Below are 18,762 nucleotides of genomic sequence, written 5' to 3'. Positions count from 1 at the left end.
TCAAATACTTACTGCTAAAAACTTAATGTTTCATTACAGACCCTGTAATCGACATATTTTCACTAAGATATAAATAGCAACTGGGCTACAACAAAGGGTGAGGAATTAGCAAGGGTGTAACGATTACAAAACAAAACTCGAAACAGTGATCGAATCATCGGCGATGCCGTGATGCATGCCTGTTTTCCTGTGCTGTGATACCCATGCAGAGAAGTTAATGCCTGAAGTGTGCCAGTTTGGTGAAAGCTGTAACATTAAAAGACTGTTTCTGGTTATTTGTCCCCTTTAAAATAATAATAATAATAATAATAATAATAATAATAATAATAATAATAATAATAATAATAATAATAATAACAACAACAACAACAACAAAAAATAATAATAAAAATTATTAAAATTATATAAATTTTATTATTAAAAAAATTATATATATATATATATATATATATATATATATATATATATATATATATATATATATATATATATATATATATATATATATATATATATATACATTTTATTATTAAAAAATAAAATATAATATGTATATATTATTTTTTAATAATAATATTTATATAATTTTAATAATTATTATTATTATTTTTTGTTAAAGCATAACATGAAATGTGCTTTAGGATAATTGTTACAGCCCTTGTAAATAGGTAGCTTGATCATTCTAGGAGGAAACATAAAACGCAGCTGTGACCGGCTCCCATCACAGGAGGGCACTGTTGCATTGGTAATACTGCCTTAGTCTTAAACCTAACCTTGAGGACATCTCGACAGTTTTGAGTGTCTTATTTCACAGTGTGACACCCCTTTAATAAAACCCAGTCAATTAGCAAAATATGAGACTCTCCAGGATTTACAAGAAAACATTCCATACTCTTGGAAAGTTCTTAATTTATCTTTAGAAACATAGCACCAAAGGTTTAAAACCATATTCTTTGTTTCATTTTCGGTTCACCACCCTCAATTTTTAAGACAGCCCGGTCAACACAAGCTCCCGTCTCTTCAGCTGGTTGGATGGTGGCCAATGTCGAGTCTCCTCTGTGCCGATCCCCTTTTTCGGACAGCTGGCGCAGCACTGACTACACTTCCCAGAGTGCCCGGGGTCTGAAAGAAAGCCTTTGAAGAAGATGCTGGGGTTTCCTTGGGCGTATGTGGAGTCTGTAAAGAGAGACAGAATGCATTTAGGGAACATTCAGACAACCCAACGCATAAACAGCAGCCACTGCCAGCAGTAGATACAATCTCACTTGCTGAAAGGTCAGTGGAAGTCAGTAGACTGAATATTATCTAAGAAAATGGGTGGGTAGACGTAACTCTACACACTGAAAGCGAGAGTGGGATTAATGCATCATTACAACGTGGTCATTGACTTGTCCTATTGTTTATAAGGTCGCGTGAATTTGCTGCCCAGTAACTCTCTCTATGAGAGCTAAACCAGCATCACTACACTGGTCTTTGCAGGCAGTAAAATTCATTCCCATTTAACAAGCTGGAGATTAATCAGTCTTAACTGCTGTGACACAAAGTGTCCAGAAGAGTAAATGAGGGTAAACCTTCCACAAAACAGATGCTGCACTTGCTCTCGTGTCAAGCTGTGTTGTGACATTTTGCAAGTGCCTGATACGAGAAAGGTCATGTTTCATTATGAAGGCTAATTACATTGATGTATTTTAGGGCAGACAGCTGTGTGTGTGTGTGTGTGAGAGAGCAGGGTTACAGCAGTGCAGTCAGTTCTTACCAGTGGTTCTGGCGTGTTGATGCTGATGGTCGGTCGTGGTCTCGAGGGAGAATGTGGCGTGCCAACTGACGACCTGTAAAGCCCGCTCTGTTCTGGAGTGGACGGCGGTGGAACCGGCACCACACTATACGGCGCCCCCCCCACCATGAAGTGGGCAGGTGACATCATGGCAGGCAGACCAAAGCTCAGTTTTGTGTGAGCATCAGAGCCTTGCTGCTGTAGACCGCCGGCCACCAGGGGGTAATGGGAGAGGGCAGCAGATGGTACCAGCACATAGGGCAGTGCCAAGGTGGGAACACTGCTGGGAGGAAGTGCTAGACTGGCTGCTGGTTGTCCAGCTGAGAGCAGGAAGTTGAGGCCATTTAATCCTAGAAAAGAGGACAGGAGACCGATTAAAAGGTTTGAAGGATTTTTTTTTTACAAAGCAAAGATAAATAAATAAAATTCAGTTCCCAAATCCTGGGAATAAAGTGCTCTGGATTGGATCTGAAAGGACCTGCTGCAGGGAATATTCTCAGTAAAAGAGTGAAAATCATAGTGTCGCTCTCTTACAAGCCCTCTACTATCACAGCAAATCATACAGTTAACATGTCGCTCTGTGTGCTGCTTAACTCAACCCAGTTTCCTAAAACAGTGCATTACCTGCATTGTTGGGGACGTAAAGGTAGTGCGACGGCTGAGCGTGCTCACTGCTGCTGTTGCCACCTCCACTCTCGCCGATCACCTGCTCTCTGCAGAGGCCTGCTGCTCGACTGGGAGAAGCCCTGGTACCAGCTTGCGAGCACTCTGCTGTTTCCCTGCAAGCTTCAGCTCGAGTCTGGAAAGAGCAGGAATGACATCTGATGTTACAGCCTCATGATCTGCATTTGTTTGTTAAAACTCAGACTATAACACGTCTCCCCTTCTAGTAACAAAGTCAAGTCATGTTCCTGGCTCACGGTTTATTTTCTCAGTCAACCTTTTAAAAAGACCAACCTAGCATGTGACACCGAACCTTTGATTTTATGTATCCTGATTAACTGCACCAGGTCTTCAAATGATCAATTATCTTATACTCTACTGAGATGAGAAGTCTTTAATTACACCACACAAGACTTACCCTGATCAGTGAGCACGGCACATTTTCCATTTTCAGTTTAACTGTCTGCCGTGGTGAATTACTAACAGGATTTTCTGACTGTCAGAATTACGGCACCGAACCGAATAATTAGCTCGGAGTGGAACAAGAATAGCAATTAGCAGCAGAAATTAAAATCCACGTCGCCACAGAAAACCATCTCACCTTTTCACATTTCTCTAACGCAGAATTCCCCTTCTTTTTAAGCACCATCTCCTCCTCCTCCTCTCTTTCTTCCTTCTTCCTCTTCGTTGCCTCCAACCTGGGTGAGGTGTGACCTTCGAGCATCTGGTTGGGCGTTTCTGGCGGTCTGTACAGCATGACCACGGAGGGTTGGGACAGGCTGGGCAGGTAGGCCAAGCAATGGGAAGACGGGGAAGCAGCAAAGAGGTGCTCTGGGTGGGGGTGTGGTGCCAGAAGGGTGGAATGGGTGGAGGAGGGGGAAAGGACAGTAGTGCTGTTGTGTATGAGCTGAGTCTGCGGTGGTGTGCCGGGTCGGTTGCTGAAAAGGGGGGGAAAGAAAAGTAAGCTATATTTCTCCTGATACTTGTAGAGTTTTTACCAAGAAGCTGATTGAGAAACATTTGTTTATGACTACAAGCATTAGATACTGCAGAACACTGCTTCTCAAGCCTGAGCTTCTAAACATTTTGACCAAATTGTTCCTGATACAGAGGAACCACAGAAAGTTAAGTCACAAATCAGTGTCTTGTACACGTCAGTAGCCCCCAAGAGAGCACTTTGCTCTCAGATAGCAGGCTTACATGTGCTTCCAAGGATATTTAAACGTAGAATGGCTCCTTCTCTTGAATCAGTGAGACAGACATGGCTCTCCTTTTAAGATTAGGCTTCAAACTTTCCTTTTAGATAAAGCATATAGTTAGGGCTGGATCAGGTAACCCCGAATCCTCCCTTAGTGACCCTGCAATAGGCCTAGGCTGCTGTGGGCTTCCCATGATGCACTGTGTATTATGGGAAGCCCATGGGAAGATGTGTTAGTTATGATCAATGTGTTTTGTTTTGTCCCATCTTCCTGCCATCACCCTCAAGTGCTCACAGCGGTCGGCTGCCCCTCGCTGGTTCTGCTGGTTTCTTCTTGTTAAAAGTGAGTTCTTCCTTCCCACTGTCACCACTAGAGGTGGGAATCACCATACAACTCACGATACGATATTATTGCAATTTTTTAAAAATATTTTGCGATATTCAGATTCTGCACATAAAGGTAAACTTTATCAATATTCATTTTCTCTAATATCAAAGTCTCACACTCAGTCTTTCTCTCATTTCAGTTTGATTGTTGACAAACTGAACGGTTTGTATTACAGTCTAGTCCAACTTAACTGAATCAACCATCTGGTACAATTATAGCTATTCTGAACTATGCAGTTTATGAAAACTATGCAGCCCCTTCAGCAACTGCAGAATTTGAAAGTAAATTAAAATATAATTTTACATTAAATAAAAAAGTTTTAAACTTAATTAAAATAAAACATGTCTTAAATTAAAATAAGTAAACTGTCATGTTTATTGCTGCCAAAAACAAGTTAAACACATTTGGACAGTGAAGGAATGTCAGGATTCTTGCTCAGAAAAAGGATCAACATGCTCTGAAGTCAGAGCACAAAAACCTTTTTTGTAACAAAATATCGATTTCTGCTGTCCCTGTATCCATACATTATTAGCAAACAAAATATCACGATGCTACACAGTATCGATTTTTTTCCCAGCCCTAGTCACCACGAGCTTGCTCAAAGTGGTTATCTGACTATTGGGGTTTCTCTCCATTATTGTGAGGTCTTTACCGATATTAAGTGCCTTGAGGCAACTGTTCTGATTTGACGCTATACATATATATATATATAAAAGTAACTTAAATTGAAGGTGAAGGCATATTTGTAATGGAGCATGAGCTTTACGTACATGACTAGATATTTGAAGTTAAAATAAGTGTGCAGGATGCAGACATAACAAGATGAAATAAATTAAGTTCTTTTCTTAAAACTTTGCTCTCGCATCAGAACACTTTTTTTTGTTAAATAGTATAACATTACTGGCCATAACAAACCTCCAGTGGCAATGAGTGAATAAATGACAATAATCAGGTTTCAGCAAACTGTACAAACTGCAGTTTTTTTAGCACAAGCTTTATGGTCCTGAATCCTGCTTTCCATGGTTTGAAATGCAGGTAAAAAATCCCTGACCTCATCCAAAGGTCACTGTGTTGGAGCTGGGTCTGTGTGCCCCTACAATATCTCAGCTGAAACGCAGACTTGGCCACAGGCATAAGCTTCTAGCTCTCATCCTGTGGGCTACCACTGCCCCCGGTGCACTTTTGCCTAACTTCATTTTTTAAAATATTCCTTTTCAACACACGCTTCCATGTCTTATTATCTTACTCCCCCACAAAACACTTAGCAGCCACAGCCTTGAGGCAGCCGTGGTTTGGCCACGAGTAGTTTAGTTAATAATAGGAAACAACATGAACTACTGTGTACTCCACGTATGCCGCCAACTTATACACTCATAGAGACAAAAACTATTAATGTCCACAGAGTCAGCTCCTGTTACATGCAGCCTTGAGCGAAACACATCAGCCAAATCAAACACGGGCACTGAATGTAAAATATAACGAATAAGAGAAGTTTGCAAAATAGACTCTGTAAGGGAGAGGGCGCGGCATCTTTTAACCCGACAGAGACGACTGAATGTGTCATGTATAAAAAACTCAAACAAAAAACTTTTGGTTTAATAGTAACACTTTAGATGGAGAAAGCTGATCTTTGAGATGACCCAACCCCCCAGTTCTATACAGTTCCAGTTTAAAATCCTTCATTAACATTACTGATAGTCTGTGCTGGCAAAGGTTAAGAAAAAAAAGAGCTGTGTGTGCTGGGAGACCGCCGATAAATCTAAACCAAGTGCATGCAAGTATCTGTGTGTTAGCGTTTACTCACTCAGCATTACTTCCAAACTGCAGCTGACACGCTGCACTGCTGCTTGTAGTCCGTCTGGAATAATCCACAGGCTGGTTTTGCAGGGCTGCAGCATAGAGACAACAAACAGACGAGATATTGAAAAAGCTCTATGCTGCTCCGCAGAGTCAAAGCGCACGATTTGCAGATTTAAAAAAAGGCTCGGGGACGCTTGGCCGTCTCCCGCCACCCGATTGGAAACAAACAACTCCCCCAAAAATAAAATCTCTTACCGGTTACTTCACGCCTCGGGCTGCTGGGTGCGGAGCTGACCTGCCGCTGGACTGCAACAGATGTTGGCGTGATGCTGAAGGAGGCATGACGTGCCATTTTTGCTTTTCTGAGCTCCTGTCCTGCTAGTGGCTGTGCAGACTCAGATGAAGCGATGGCTGCTACATTCAACGTGTTTCCTACAGGTAGATGGATGACAGCTGATTGAGGGTAAGAGCAATGATGACAAACGCAGTCTTATATTTTCAAGTTACTCTAGCAGAGTTCACTAAAGTCATCTTTAACTCTCACCAGCATTCACACAGCTGCTGAATTCAACCGGGCCGAGCCACTTGAAGGCCGGCTTTCTGCCCCTCTCCTCTCTGACATGAACCTTCTTTATGAGGCTGAGGCTGGTCAGCACGTTGGCGATATCATACAGACGCCGCACCTTAGCTGGAGATCACACAGACACAGCGTTTAGTTCGGTGAAATACTGTTTCCTGGAATCTATAAACGTCACTATACACATGCAGCACATTTCTTACTTTTGTACTTGCTGTGACTTGATGAGTCCTGACTCTCCTCGATGAGGACCTTTGCTGCTGCATCCAGGGTAACAGTCTGAGTTTTGGAGACCAGGAAAAGCATGACAAACTTCTGGCTCATGATGCGCAGAGATTTGTCTTTCCTGTTGCTACCGGCTGCAAAGACAAGCAGAAGAAACGGACAGTGTAAAAAGCTACTGCTTTCTTAATTAGCAGTGAAAACCAGCCCACTGAAAAACCAGTGACTCGTATGTTTAATAACATTTTATTCATTAATAACAGGCACCAAAACTCCATACAGAAATTCAAAGTACTTGTCAACATAAACTTGTTTCTTTCTTTCTTTTTCTACAACCTCAGTCTGAATGAAAACATTTCAGAGACGTGAAATCAAACCTGAAACCTCAGAACAACTTTTACAAACTAGATCTTTATTAGAATCCAGCCACATCATAAGTCTGCAAACGTACAACCTCTTAATGACAAGCTGTGAGCAGACAAGCGTCGCTACGGTAACCAGGCTTGAATCCATCCCTGTGGGTTTAAGGCCTTATTCAGCTTTAGTGTTAAGCATTTGCCCGTGAAAATAAGCCTACACCTAAACTGTTACATGCAGGCAACTGAAGTGATCCTTATATTGTCTAATGAAGACTACGGTTTATTTATCTTTATTTGGAGCCGATATGGAAGAAAAGGCGCACTCTCCTTATAGTGTTCATTTTAAACACTCAAAACTCTTCATCTCCAGTCTTTATTTTTCCGTTTATTACCGCTTCCAGCATCTCCTTCCCCCCCGTCATCCTCTCGGCCCGGTCCGGTCTCCCTGGCCTCGTTGACCTGCTCCATCTGGAGGTGGTAGCCCTGCTGTCGGCCCTTACGCTGCAGCTCCTCCAGGGTGGCTTCCAGCCGCTGACGACCGTACCAGGTGTAGCTGTTTTTGGCGATCCGCCCCACAATCGTCAGGGACTCCAACACATTCACGATGTCGTAGATCCGCCGCCGTTCCACCCCTGACAGGATTACAGGAACATTTCTCTAAAACGTGTGCACGATTTGAGCAGCAGTCATTCCCAAATTCGATAGCAGTGTTTTCCTGGCCCCATGAAGAGTTTACAGTGAGACTAATTGTAGTCATCTCCTTCCCCTGTGTCCAACTGCTGCTGCTGCTCTCAAATTACTGGTTCTTACCCAGATTGGCTGCCACTTCATCCAGCGAGATCCAGATGGGGCTGTGAAGCGGTGGGTAATCAGGATAAAGGGCAAGGAACTTCTGGCAAAGCAGACCCAGACTTTTCTGCTTTCTGCTCGGCTTTTTCTCTGCATCGTCCTCTTCATCAGCGGCTTCAAACTGGACAGAGATCAATGCCGTTGTCTTTTGGATTAGTCAACCAATCCAACAACCCACAGCTTAAATGACTAGTCTTTAAACAGGACTTCAATAAAATATATTTTTCGGAGTATATTAATTTAAACTACAACACAATAAATCCAATCTGTGTTAAAATGTCCTTTTTAAAACAACAAACAAAAACACCACACCTGACAAGAATCTTCCACCTCTGGATCCTCCACCACATTATCTGGGCTCGCTGGCTGGTCTTTATCATTCTCTATTGGTCTAAACAGCACCTTTTTCATCTCTCTGTCCCGGATGTCTGGGCTTGCCGCGCTGATCAGCATCTTCAGGTTAGCCGTCGGCGTCCAGGGTTCGGTCAGAGACGTGTGTTTGATGGGGGTAATGTGGGTGAGCTCAGAGGGAGCACCTTTTCTGTTGATCAGCAAAGTAGGAAGGGTGGACTCTGCAGATTTTAGCGGTGTTGATTTTCTCTTCTCTGCACACATGTTCTCCTGTGATGGAGACAGTTATGTGATCGAATTAGTGCAGGTTTGCCTTAATAAAGGCTCAAATATCCTCTCATACAGAATGAATTGCAAAGGGGTCATTTTATAGCAAAGAATGATGAAAGAAAAACATGTAATCCTGGTTGAATTTATTCATACCAACTCATCCACTATATAAACACACATCTCCAAAGATCCGAATAAGCCACCCATATGCTGAGACCGGAGGCCTGCTCCTGAATCTGGAGGAATCAAGCTACTCACACTGATTTGTACAACCCTCAAGATCTTAGCACTGTAGCCCACAGCCCTTGCTACTGAAAGCCAAAAGCAATAAGCGGACTTAAGCTCTTCAGAAGCTCTCACGTGACTGAACACAGCGCTCTGATTTCAAAGCTTTCTTTCAGATGAATCTTATAAAACCTGCATCACCTGATTTAAAGCAGGGTGCCACCTTAGCCTACCTTTTGTTCCCCGCGAGCCCCATCCTCCTCCTCCTCCTCCGGCCCCACCGTTGAACTCTTCCTTGGACTTGAGAGGTCTTTCAGTGCGAGGCATTGAACCTCCATCTGGGAAAAATGCGTTCCAAAGTAAAGACAAATATTGAGAATGGGAATTATAAAGTTACACTTAAAAGTAAACCCAGATCCGTGGTCATCTGAATTTGGCGCAAAGAGCATCGGCTAACTAGCCTTCATAAAGCTAACTGCGCTGCTCTTCCTCAACCCTCAACCCTGTAACTTTACAGCTGAAGTGCCGCATTAACTTTTTAGCTGACAGTAATAAGTTTACAGCTACAGGTATTAATATACAACGTTAGTAGAATGTTATTTCTAAGCTGCGATACGAGTTGCGGCCGTAAATTATTTTATGCAAATGGGTCCACAGCTTTAGCCGTTGCTGAGCCTGTGAATAGAGGTAAATGCGTTTCCGATGGATATTATTAGTCAGTAAGACTTAGCATTAATTAGTTACCTAGCCAGGGACACTATTATAGCTGTGTTGCAGAAATCAGAAACCCTCCGGAGGGAAATCACCACTCTTTACCTTCGCTGTTGAATGAATGAAATCGTCAAGTGTGGCTCTGCGTCCCCGTTTTACACACTTGTCAGGGCGCCGCTCCTTCAGATCGACATAGCAGTTTATTTCCCTCTTCAGAAAGAAGCAGGCAGTCCTCCTCAAATCCTTTCCTCAGACTCCTGTTCAGCTATACTACTCCTTGGAGAATCCAACATCACCCGCTCAAGCTTGTTTTCTGGCGCTCTCCTACAGCTGGGTCACTCAGCCAATCAGCGGTCAGCTGCTGACTCCGTCATACGGCTCCAGCCACTCAGTACTCGGGTGCGCGCCTCAGATAATACCAATGAGGGACCGGACGTCCACGCCTCCAGATCTGTGTTGGCGGGGCAACCGGCGCGTTTATGTTCACGAAGATGGTGATAAGAAGATATCTCACTCTAGTGATTTTATTTACCTACATGGAACCTGAAGTTCTGGCTGATTAAATTTGAAGGTGTTTAATTTATTCTAAAAGTTTTTGTTAGGTTTTTAATTAAAAGAATTTACACGACTCGAAGCTTAGACAGTGAGTAAATTTGATGGGGAAAGTACAAAAGAACAACAACAACAATAATAATAATAATAATAAAAAGACCGGCCTTCTCACTACAGTGCGAAAATTCGTGGGTACCCTGTGCTTATAGTTTGCGATTTCTTTAGTAAGTATTTGGTAATACCTAAAATTTATTTAAAATAAAAACTCTGACATTTATTTCAGAGCCTGTTCCTTTTAGGCATACTGTGAGTAGCCGACACTTGAGAGGTCAAGGAGTTACTTCTATAGACGATCTTTGTTTCTCAGCTGAGAAGTTTGGCTTGTCTGCGTCTTCTCCCATGGTCCTAGCAGCGGCAAGTAGAACTTTTTTTGCGCCTACAAAGGCGCTTTTAATATGTTCAGCTTAATCACTCCGGCGCTAGTCTCTGCGGACGGCTGTAATTAGCTGATTAGCTGCTGAAACAGACAGATGGGAGGCGGCAGAAGGGGGAGGAGCGCGAGTGGCGCTAACAGTACTTGGGCTATAGCGGGAAAAGCGGCGGTGGGAAAGTGGGCTCACTTTCTAGCAGCCGGGATCCCGCCCTGTATGCAAACTGGTATCTCGCGGCAGAGGACGAGCTCTCAGTCACGAACCCCAAATGCTTGCATAATAGCCCCCAGTACACACAGCACGCCGCCAGCTCCCAGTCAGATGTGAGCTACAGCAGACAATAACGAAAACGTGTAACCTCAAAGGTGTTTATCTCAAAGCGCAGGAAACGTGCCTGTATTTCAAGATTGTAGGGTTGCTAAATTTGAGTTATGTCTCACAGAAAAGGTTGGCTTGCAAATAATGACTGTAGCAGACTGCTTTTCTCAAGTTTGAAGAGATGAAGAGATAAAACAAATAATTCTATTACTAAACTACATGGTACATTTGGGGACAAAAATGTCGGTGTCCAATAGTTTGCTGGATTTCTAGTGCAGTGCAAGAATTTGTGCTTTTTATGCATCAATTTACAGTTTGTTTTCTCGCTTTTTAAGGGAAAACATAAACCAGGTAACAATTCAAATGAATGTAACATTGATCTCAGGCATTCTGTGGTTTCTCAAATAGTTGTTAGTTACTACTTTCACTGTCACTCACAGACAGCACGCTGTCACCAAAAAACAGAAGAAAATCTTGCTGTCATTCAAATTCATGTCATTCATGCATAAAAACTCGCTTTTCCTACCCCGAGAGGCTCTAGGGCAGACACAGGACACATTGGAGAGATTATATCTCTTGGGTTGGCTTGTTGACACACTGGTGTTCCCCCTAAAAAGCTGGATGAAGTGGCTGGGGAGAGGGAGGTCTGGGTGTTTCTGCTTAGACTGCTAACTCCTATCACAGGGACCTGGGTAAACTTCAGATAATGGACGGATGGATAGTTACTTGTGACAAAATGACAACTGCACACTCTGTTAATCATTTTCTTTGCAAAATGACACAACGATGATTACCTTTATTTATCCTGGTGCTACTCTGATATTCCCTCATTTTGACTGTAGCACTGAACTGAAGGCCAACAGTAAGAAAGCAACCAGTGTTTCTAACTGATCCAGTTGCATTCAAGCCTTTTGTTCTGTTGGTGTTTGGCTTGATTTGAGGTCAGCAAGTTCAGGCATGTTCTGTGGTGGTTGTTAATGCAATATAGTCAGAGAATTGTTTAAATTCACTAAACGAAACTCAGGACAGCATTTACTATGGGAACACAGTAACCATTAGACTGAGAGTAAACAACAGGCTAGTGGAGATTTCCTTTAAAGCTCAAGCTTTAAAGTGGACTCCCTCCACTTCTATCTGTTTCTGCCCTTTGTTACCTTCCTCTGACTTGTTGTCACTCTGACAGACTTTTTCTCTTGTCCCAGCTTCGCTGCTCTGACCTTTTATTAAACTACTCCCCTGGAAAAGTTGTTACAGTTCACACTGATCTCAGTAAAGACATTTCACATCTGACACTGGCATTTAGGAAAGGTTTCAGACATAATCCTAAAAAAGCATCACCAGTAAACACACAAGAAATAATTTTGGAGAATGTTACTAATAATGGAGGGAATCCCAAACTGCTGCACATGACAGGAACAACATACAGTCATGTGAAAAAATGTTTTCACAGCATTCTGCAGTCCTGTGATGAACTAAGTACAGCTTGTTATTTAATAGCTTGTAGAACCACATTTAGCAGCAATAACTTGAAGTAACTGTTTTCTGTATGACTCTATCGGTCTCTTCAACGAGGTTTGTAGGTTTTGTGTTCAACTCTCTTAGACTTTGACTGGACTATTGCTTCCCCTTAATCCTTTTCTTTTTCTGACATTCTGTTTTAGATTTGCTGCTATGCTTGGAGTCATTGTCCCGCTGCATGACCCAGTTTCAGCCAAGCTTTGGCTTCACATTTGACTCTAGAACAGCGGTCTCCAACCTTTTTTGTGCCACGGACCGGTTCATGCCCGACAATATTTTCACGGACCGGCCTTTAAGGTGTGGCGGATAAATACAACAAAATAAAACTAGTACTGGTACTGAAAAAAAGAAGATTTCTTCATAACACACGTGAAAAGACCCAGGAAAACAGAGTTAACGATAAAAACGATAACAAAATAACGCTGAAAACCGATAAAAACCCTGAAAACTATACATTTCACACCTGAGCCTCAACTCTCGCGGCCCGGTACCAAACGACTCACGGACCGGGTACCAGACCGAGGCCCGGGGGTTGGGGACCGTGAAGTCATTACATCAATCGCAAGCTGCTCTTTATTAAAAAGTATTCCAGAGCAGTTTGCGATTGATGTAATGACTTCACTGTGTCCTGTTCCTGTGGCTGTAAAACAAGCCTAAATCCTGACCCCTCACCACTGTGCTTGATCATTGGCATGATGTGTGCCGTGTTGCTGTGACATGTTTTTTGCCAGTCTGTGCATTATGGCTAAACATGCCCACTTTGGTCTTATCTGTACAACCCTCGTTGTTCTATAAGTGTTTTGGTTTGTACATATTCAACCAAACCTAAGCTGTACAGCCATGTCCTGTTTAGAGAGAGATTTCAGATAACCCTGTATCCCCCCCCCCCCTTAGTTATGCTACTATAGGTCTAAGCTGCTGTTCCCATGATGCATGACGAGTGTTTCTTCTTCACTCACCTTTTTCCACACACTGTTTTTATACACTACTCTGCATTCATTCATTAGTTATTATTAATCTCTGGCTGTCTTCCACAGCACGTCTCTTTCCTGTCTTTCTCACCTCAACCCCAACTGGTTGTGGCAGATGGTCACCCCTCCCTGAGCCTGGTTCTCCCAGAGGTTTCTTCTTTTTATAAGGGAGTTTTTTCTTCCCACTCTCACCAGTGCTTGCCCATCAGATGATTGGGGTTTTCTCTATTTTCTCTGTATTATGGTGCGTTGAGGTAACAGTTGTTGTGATTTGTGCTATATAAATAAAATTTAATTGAAAGTTGGTGATTTGATCGTTGGTTGCTCCAGTATGTATACCAAATTAATCTTGAGCAAACCCAAGTTGCTCTCCAGTGTGTTGCAATCTAACAGGGTGTTAATGTTAGATAGAAAGCACTTAGGCATAGAAAAAAGTGCTATATACAAACCAGTCTTTTTCTAATTGTACTGTCATAACGCTAACATTTAATATGCTAACTGAGTAGAGTGGTAGTAGAGTCTCAAATGTAGTGCTTGGATTTTTATTTTGGAATTTCTCTGAGGATAGCGTAGTCTGACCATGGAATGAACTTGCTGGGTTGTCTCCTGAGAAGTTTATGACATTGTATTAACACACTTGAATGCTCCAGACCAGCAAACTACAATATAATACACCTGTCCCCACAAGCTGCATGTCTTTGGATGGTGGGAGGAAGCCGGAGTACCTGGAGGGAACCCACGCAAACACGGGGAGAACATGCAAACTCCACACAGAATGACCTGATGGTGGAATTGAACTCAGGACCTTCTTGCTGTGCGGCAACAGTGCTAACCACCGTGCCACCGTGCCGCTTTTTAGTGTGCCTTTGCAGCATGTTTTACAGTGAACATCTGTTTGTATGGAGTTCATATACACTTAAACAACTAACAATCAACATATATACATTTTAACAGGATCCATGTAATACTTTATTCTACATGTGGCATCAGGTTCTCTTGTGCTGAGGAACAGGATTAAAGACATACTGATCTTCAACATATAAGGACTTTGGCTGCAGTGATGGCGTCACTTCATGTCACTCTGGTCCACCGCGCTGGATGTAATCCATCTCATCTGCTGTTAACGGTCTCCTGCGGTACCTTGCAGGAAGTAGCTGAATAGAGGCCAGTGCGTCTGGCGTGCCTGGGATTGGTGTTAAAGGTGCATGCGGTCTTGATAACTGAGGCGATGCTGCAGCTGAAGTGGGAGCATTATGCTGAGGAAGGTTTAGTGCTAATGTTTTCAATGCCTCCTGGGCATTAGGTCTGGGCAGGCCTTGTCTGTTGGGGAATTTGATCAGTGGGGATAGGTTAATTGATAATCCAAATTGCCACTAGGTGTGAATGTGCGAGTGAATGTGAGTGCGAGTGGTTGTCTGTCCCTGTGTGTTGGCCCTGCGACAGACTGGCGGAAGCGAATGGATGGATGGATGGATAATATAATATAATATAATATTGGAACTGTATGTAAACTGTAAAAGCCCAAAACACTAGTCACATGTCAAAAGCTGACTTGTGTCTGCTGAGGATGAACTGCTGTATGTCGATGTACAAATATTTACAGTAAATTGAATGAATTACATCTGGGCAAAACCTTTTTTTCAAGATAAGTTTCTATTCGCTACAGGAATTTAAGCCTTACAGAAGGATTTCCTTATACATTTCATATTGTTTTTAAGTTAGTCACTAATCTGTCAGTATTCTTTAAGATCTTTGAAGTCAGATTTTTCAGTTCCACAGGCAATTTTTTCTCATGATAAAAACACCCCATTGGTTAAAAACAGAAGGTTCAGTATCCATGGTCCTGGAGTCAGATGTACAGTGGGATGCAAAAGTTTGGGCCACCTTGTTAATAGTCATTATTTTCCTGTATAAATGGTTGGTTGTTACAATAAAAAATGTCAGTTAAATATATCATATAGGAGACACACACAGTGATATTTGAGGAGTGAAATGAAGTTTATTGGATTTACAGAAAGTGTGCAAGAATTGTTTAAACAAAATCAGGCTCCAATGAGAGTCTGGATTGTGGTTGAAGGTATTTTGGACGATTCCTCTTTACAGAACATCTCTAGTTTATTCAGGTTTGATGGCTTCCGAGCATGGGCAGCTCTCTTTAACTCACACCACAGATTTTCAATAATATTCAGGTCTGGACTGAGATGAACGTTCCAGAACGTTGTACTTGTTCCTCTGCATGAAAGCCTTAGTGGATTTTGAGCAGTGTTTCAGGTCGTTGTCTTGTTGAAAGATCCAGCCCCGGCGCAGCTTCAGCTTTGTCACTGATTCCTGGACATTGGTCTCCAGAATCTGCTGACACTGAGTGGAATCCATGTGTCCCTCAACTTTGACAAGATTCCCAGTCCCTGCACTGGCCACACAGCCCCACAGCATGATGGAGCCACCACCACATTTTACTGGAGGCAGCAGGTGTTTTTCTTGGAATGCTGTGTTCTTTTTCCTCCATGCATAACGCCCCTCGTTATGCCCAAATAACTCAATTTTAGTTTCATCAGTCCACAGCACCTTATTCCAGAATGAAGCTGGTTTGTCCAAATCTGCTTTAGCAAACCTCAAGCGGCTCTGTTTGTGCTGTGGGCGGAGAAAAGGCTTCCTCTGCATCACTCTTGCATGCAGCATCTCCTTGTGTAAAGTGCGCCGAATGGTTGAACGATGCACAGCGACTCCATCTGCAGCAAGATGATATTGTAGGTCTTTGGTGCTGGTCTGTGGGTCGACTCTGACTGTTCTCACCATCTGTCGCTTCTGTCTATCTGAGATTTTTCTTGGTCTGTCACTTGGAGCCTTAACTTGAACTGAGCCTGTGGTCTTCCATGTTCTCAATATGTTCCTAACTGTGGAAACAGACGGCTTAAATCTCTGAGACAGCTTTCTGTGTCCTTCCCCTAAATCATGATGGTGAACAATCTTTGTCTTCAGGTCACTGGAGAGTTGTTTTGAGACCCCCATGTTGCTACTCTTCAGAGAAAATTAAAAGAGGAGGGAAACTTAAATCGACCCCCTTAAATACTCTTTCTCATTATTGGATTCACCTGTGTATGTAGGTCAGGGGTCACTGAGCTTACCAAGACAATTTGAGTTCCAATAATTAGTTCTAAAGGTTTTGGAATCAATAAAATGACAACAGTGCCCAAATTTATGCACCTGCCTGATTTTGTTTAAACAATTCTTGCACACTTTCTGTAAATCCAATGAACTTCATTTCACTTCTCAAATACCACTGTGTGTGTCTCCTATATGATATATTTAACTGACAATTTTTATTGTAACAACCAACGATTTATACAGGAAAATAATGACTATTAACAAGGTGGCCCAAACTTTTGCATCCCACTGTACATGCAGTCGGGGCATATTCTCACTTTTCATGTATACTTCACTTGGCTAAAAGACTGTTTATCAACTACAATTTTTGGTTGCTGTTGTTTCTTTAGGAAATATCAAACATTTATTTGTTAAATACAATAAGAGAGAAACACTGTTGTTGTTGTGTGTTGTGTTGGCAGCGAGCTTTTTAAAAGCAGCCTGCAAACTAAAACAAACCACATCACCCATGTAACACATTATTTTCTGACACTCTCATTAACTGATGACTGTGACTAGATAAATCATTAATAGGTACCCCTGAAATGGCAATGAGATACTGCTAAGATGTATTCTTTACATTAATGAAGAACATTTCACCCATGGACCCCAACAAAAAGCACATTTTATTTCAATTCAATTCAATTCAATTCAATTCAACACCAAATCACAACAACAGTCGCCTCACAATAATACATACAGAGAAAAACCCAACAATCACATGACCCCCTATGAGCAAGCACTTTGGCGACAGTGGGAAGGAAAAACTGGTCTTTAGCCAGAAAGTGATGTTTCTCAAACCTTTCTGTCGAATTCTCACAAATTGTTCCTCACACACACAAATCTGGCATTCATCAGTATTTGGTTAGCTGAATTCAAGAGCAATGCAAACAAATTAAGAAGTGCTTTACTCCACGCAGTGCATGCAAATGTTGAAAGCCCCGATGTCTTAGAAAATGGAAACGGCTTTTTTAAACATTTTTAAAAAACATATATTTCATTCACTGCTTACATTTTTCTAAGATACCAAAAAAATACCCAGAGTGTTAAATAAGAATATGGAATTAGGAATAAACTCAAAGAACATAAAATGCAGTTGTACACTGGATTTATCTTTACAAATCGTCATGGCAACGCTAACTTTTTTTGAAACACTTGATAGCATCAAATTTAGAACAAAGATACAAAGAAACTTTGCAATTTCTTCGTTTCAACATTTCAGTGCTATTGTTACAATATACTGAGAAAATGTGTGTTTAAGGAGTTGGATCCTTCTGTGTTTGTGTTTTCAGCTGAGCAGGCTGTGATTTGTCCATATTAGGCTGTCGTCAGGGCGTCAGTTGAGTTTGTTGGGTCTGTAGCGGCCCAGCGTTTCTCTCTCCATTTGCCTTCGCCGATCTCTATGATAAGGCTCACAGTGCAGTTTACCATGCTGAATTTCTCCAAAACGGAACTGGGAAATTTTGATTTGAGGTCAGGGGTTTTAGGGGGTTTTCATGATTATTAGGATATCATTGTTTCTATATTATAGGTAAAACGGCTGACATAACCCCCCCCCCCCCCCCCCCCCCTTTTTGTTTAAAGTTCAAGTTTGAGAGTTTAAAGTAGTTTGTCCACCAGAGGGCACTCTGCAGCTTCCCTGTTGGCAACGCACCTGTTTGGACTACAAACACAACAACCAGCTGATCCGAGCAGAGTTTGGCACAGCATAAAGGAGTAATCCAAGACTCGACATTGACATTGTCATATTGTCTTAACAAGGACTCATAAATAACTACGCATAACAAATTCTATGGAAATCTGCTTATGTTTCATGCATCTGAAAGAAAAATTAAACAGATATCTCCAGACACACTGGACATTTGAATTAACCAGTCGGGGCATTGGGATGACTGTTGCATCCCAAAATCTTAGAGTAGACATGCAGTTATACAAAAATAATGGAAACACAAGTCATCAGAGGCCACAGATGTTACAGTCTTTATTGCATTAGTTCCATCTCAACTGTCTGTAAAAAAGAAAACACGAGGAGGCCAGAGGCCGGTTTACAGACAGATGATACATCACACAACATGAATAATAATAGATGAATGGCGTGGATAGAAAATAAGCCACATCTGAGAGAGGTATTCTCTATCATGAGCGCCTTTAGTGTAAATGGTAGTGTTTGATACTCACATCTGCAGAGGGACGTGATCCGATTCTACCTGGCAAGCAGGACAAAAGCAGCATTAGAGGAAAACAATCTGCTGCAGTTTGATGTAGTGTCGACTGGCCAGATGCTCGTTAGGGTTCATATGTGTGTGTGATGTATGGGTAATGGAGAACGTCGGATGTCTGCAGGGGGCTGAGCTCAGTGGATTCAGCACAACTCTGCAGCGAAACAGATCGTCGCACGAGGGCTCGATTTCTCAACACATTGCCTCAGCAGGGTCACCACT

The 18,762-nt window shown here is 42.2% G+C and overlaps 1 protein-coding gene across 1 annotated transcript; it reads right to left on the bottom strand.

Annotated features, from left to right (window-relative positions):
• Positions 1-622: 622 nt before the first annotated feature.
• On the bottom strand, positions 623-9,712 carry e2f7 (E2F transcription factor 7). The gene is made up of 13 exons (XM_087830527.1): positions 9,493-9,712; positions 8,910-9,014; positions 8,143-8,451; positions 7,792-7,951; positions 7,374-7,613; positions 6,604-6,759; positions 6,368-6,511; positions 6,079-6,255; positions 5,828-5,912; positions 3,039-3,375; positions 2,399-2,573; positions 1,757-2,124; positions 623-1,176 (listed from the first exon to the last, which is right to left on the bottom strand). Exons 2-13 carry the CDS (start codon positions 9,012-9,014, stop codon positions 1,021-1,023), a joined length of 2,412 nt encoding a protein of 803 aa, XP_087686653.1. The 5' UTR covers positions 9,493-9,712; the 3' UTR covers positions 623-1,020.
• Positions 9,713-18,762: the final 9,050 nt, after the last annotated feature.

Source organism: Neolamprologus brichardi, chromosome 17 (genome assembly GCF_056152115.1).
Source record: "Neolamprologus brichardi isolate AB-2024 chromosome 17, ASM5615211v1, whole genome shotgun sequence".
Classification (NCBI taxonomy): domain Eukaryota; kingdom Metazoa; phylum Chordata; class Actinopteri; order Cichliformes; family Cichlidae; genus Neolamprologus; species Neolamprologus brichardi.
Note: the sequence above shows the minus strand (reverse complement) of the source record. Positions and strands in the feature narration are given on the sequence as shown.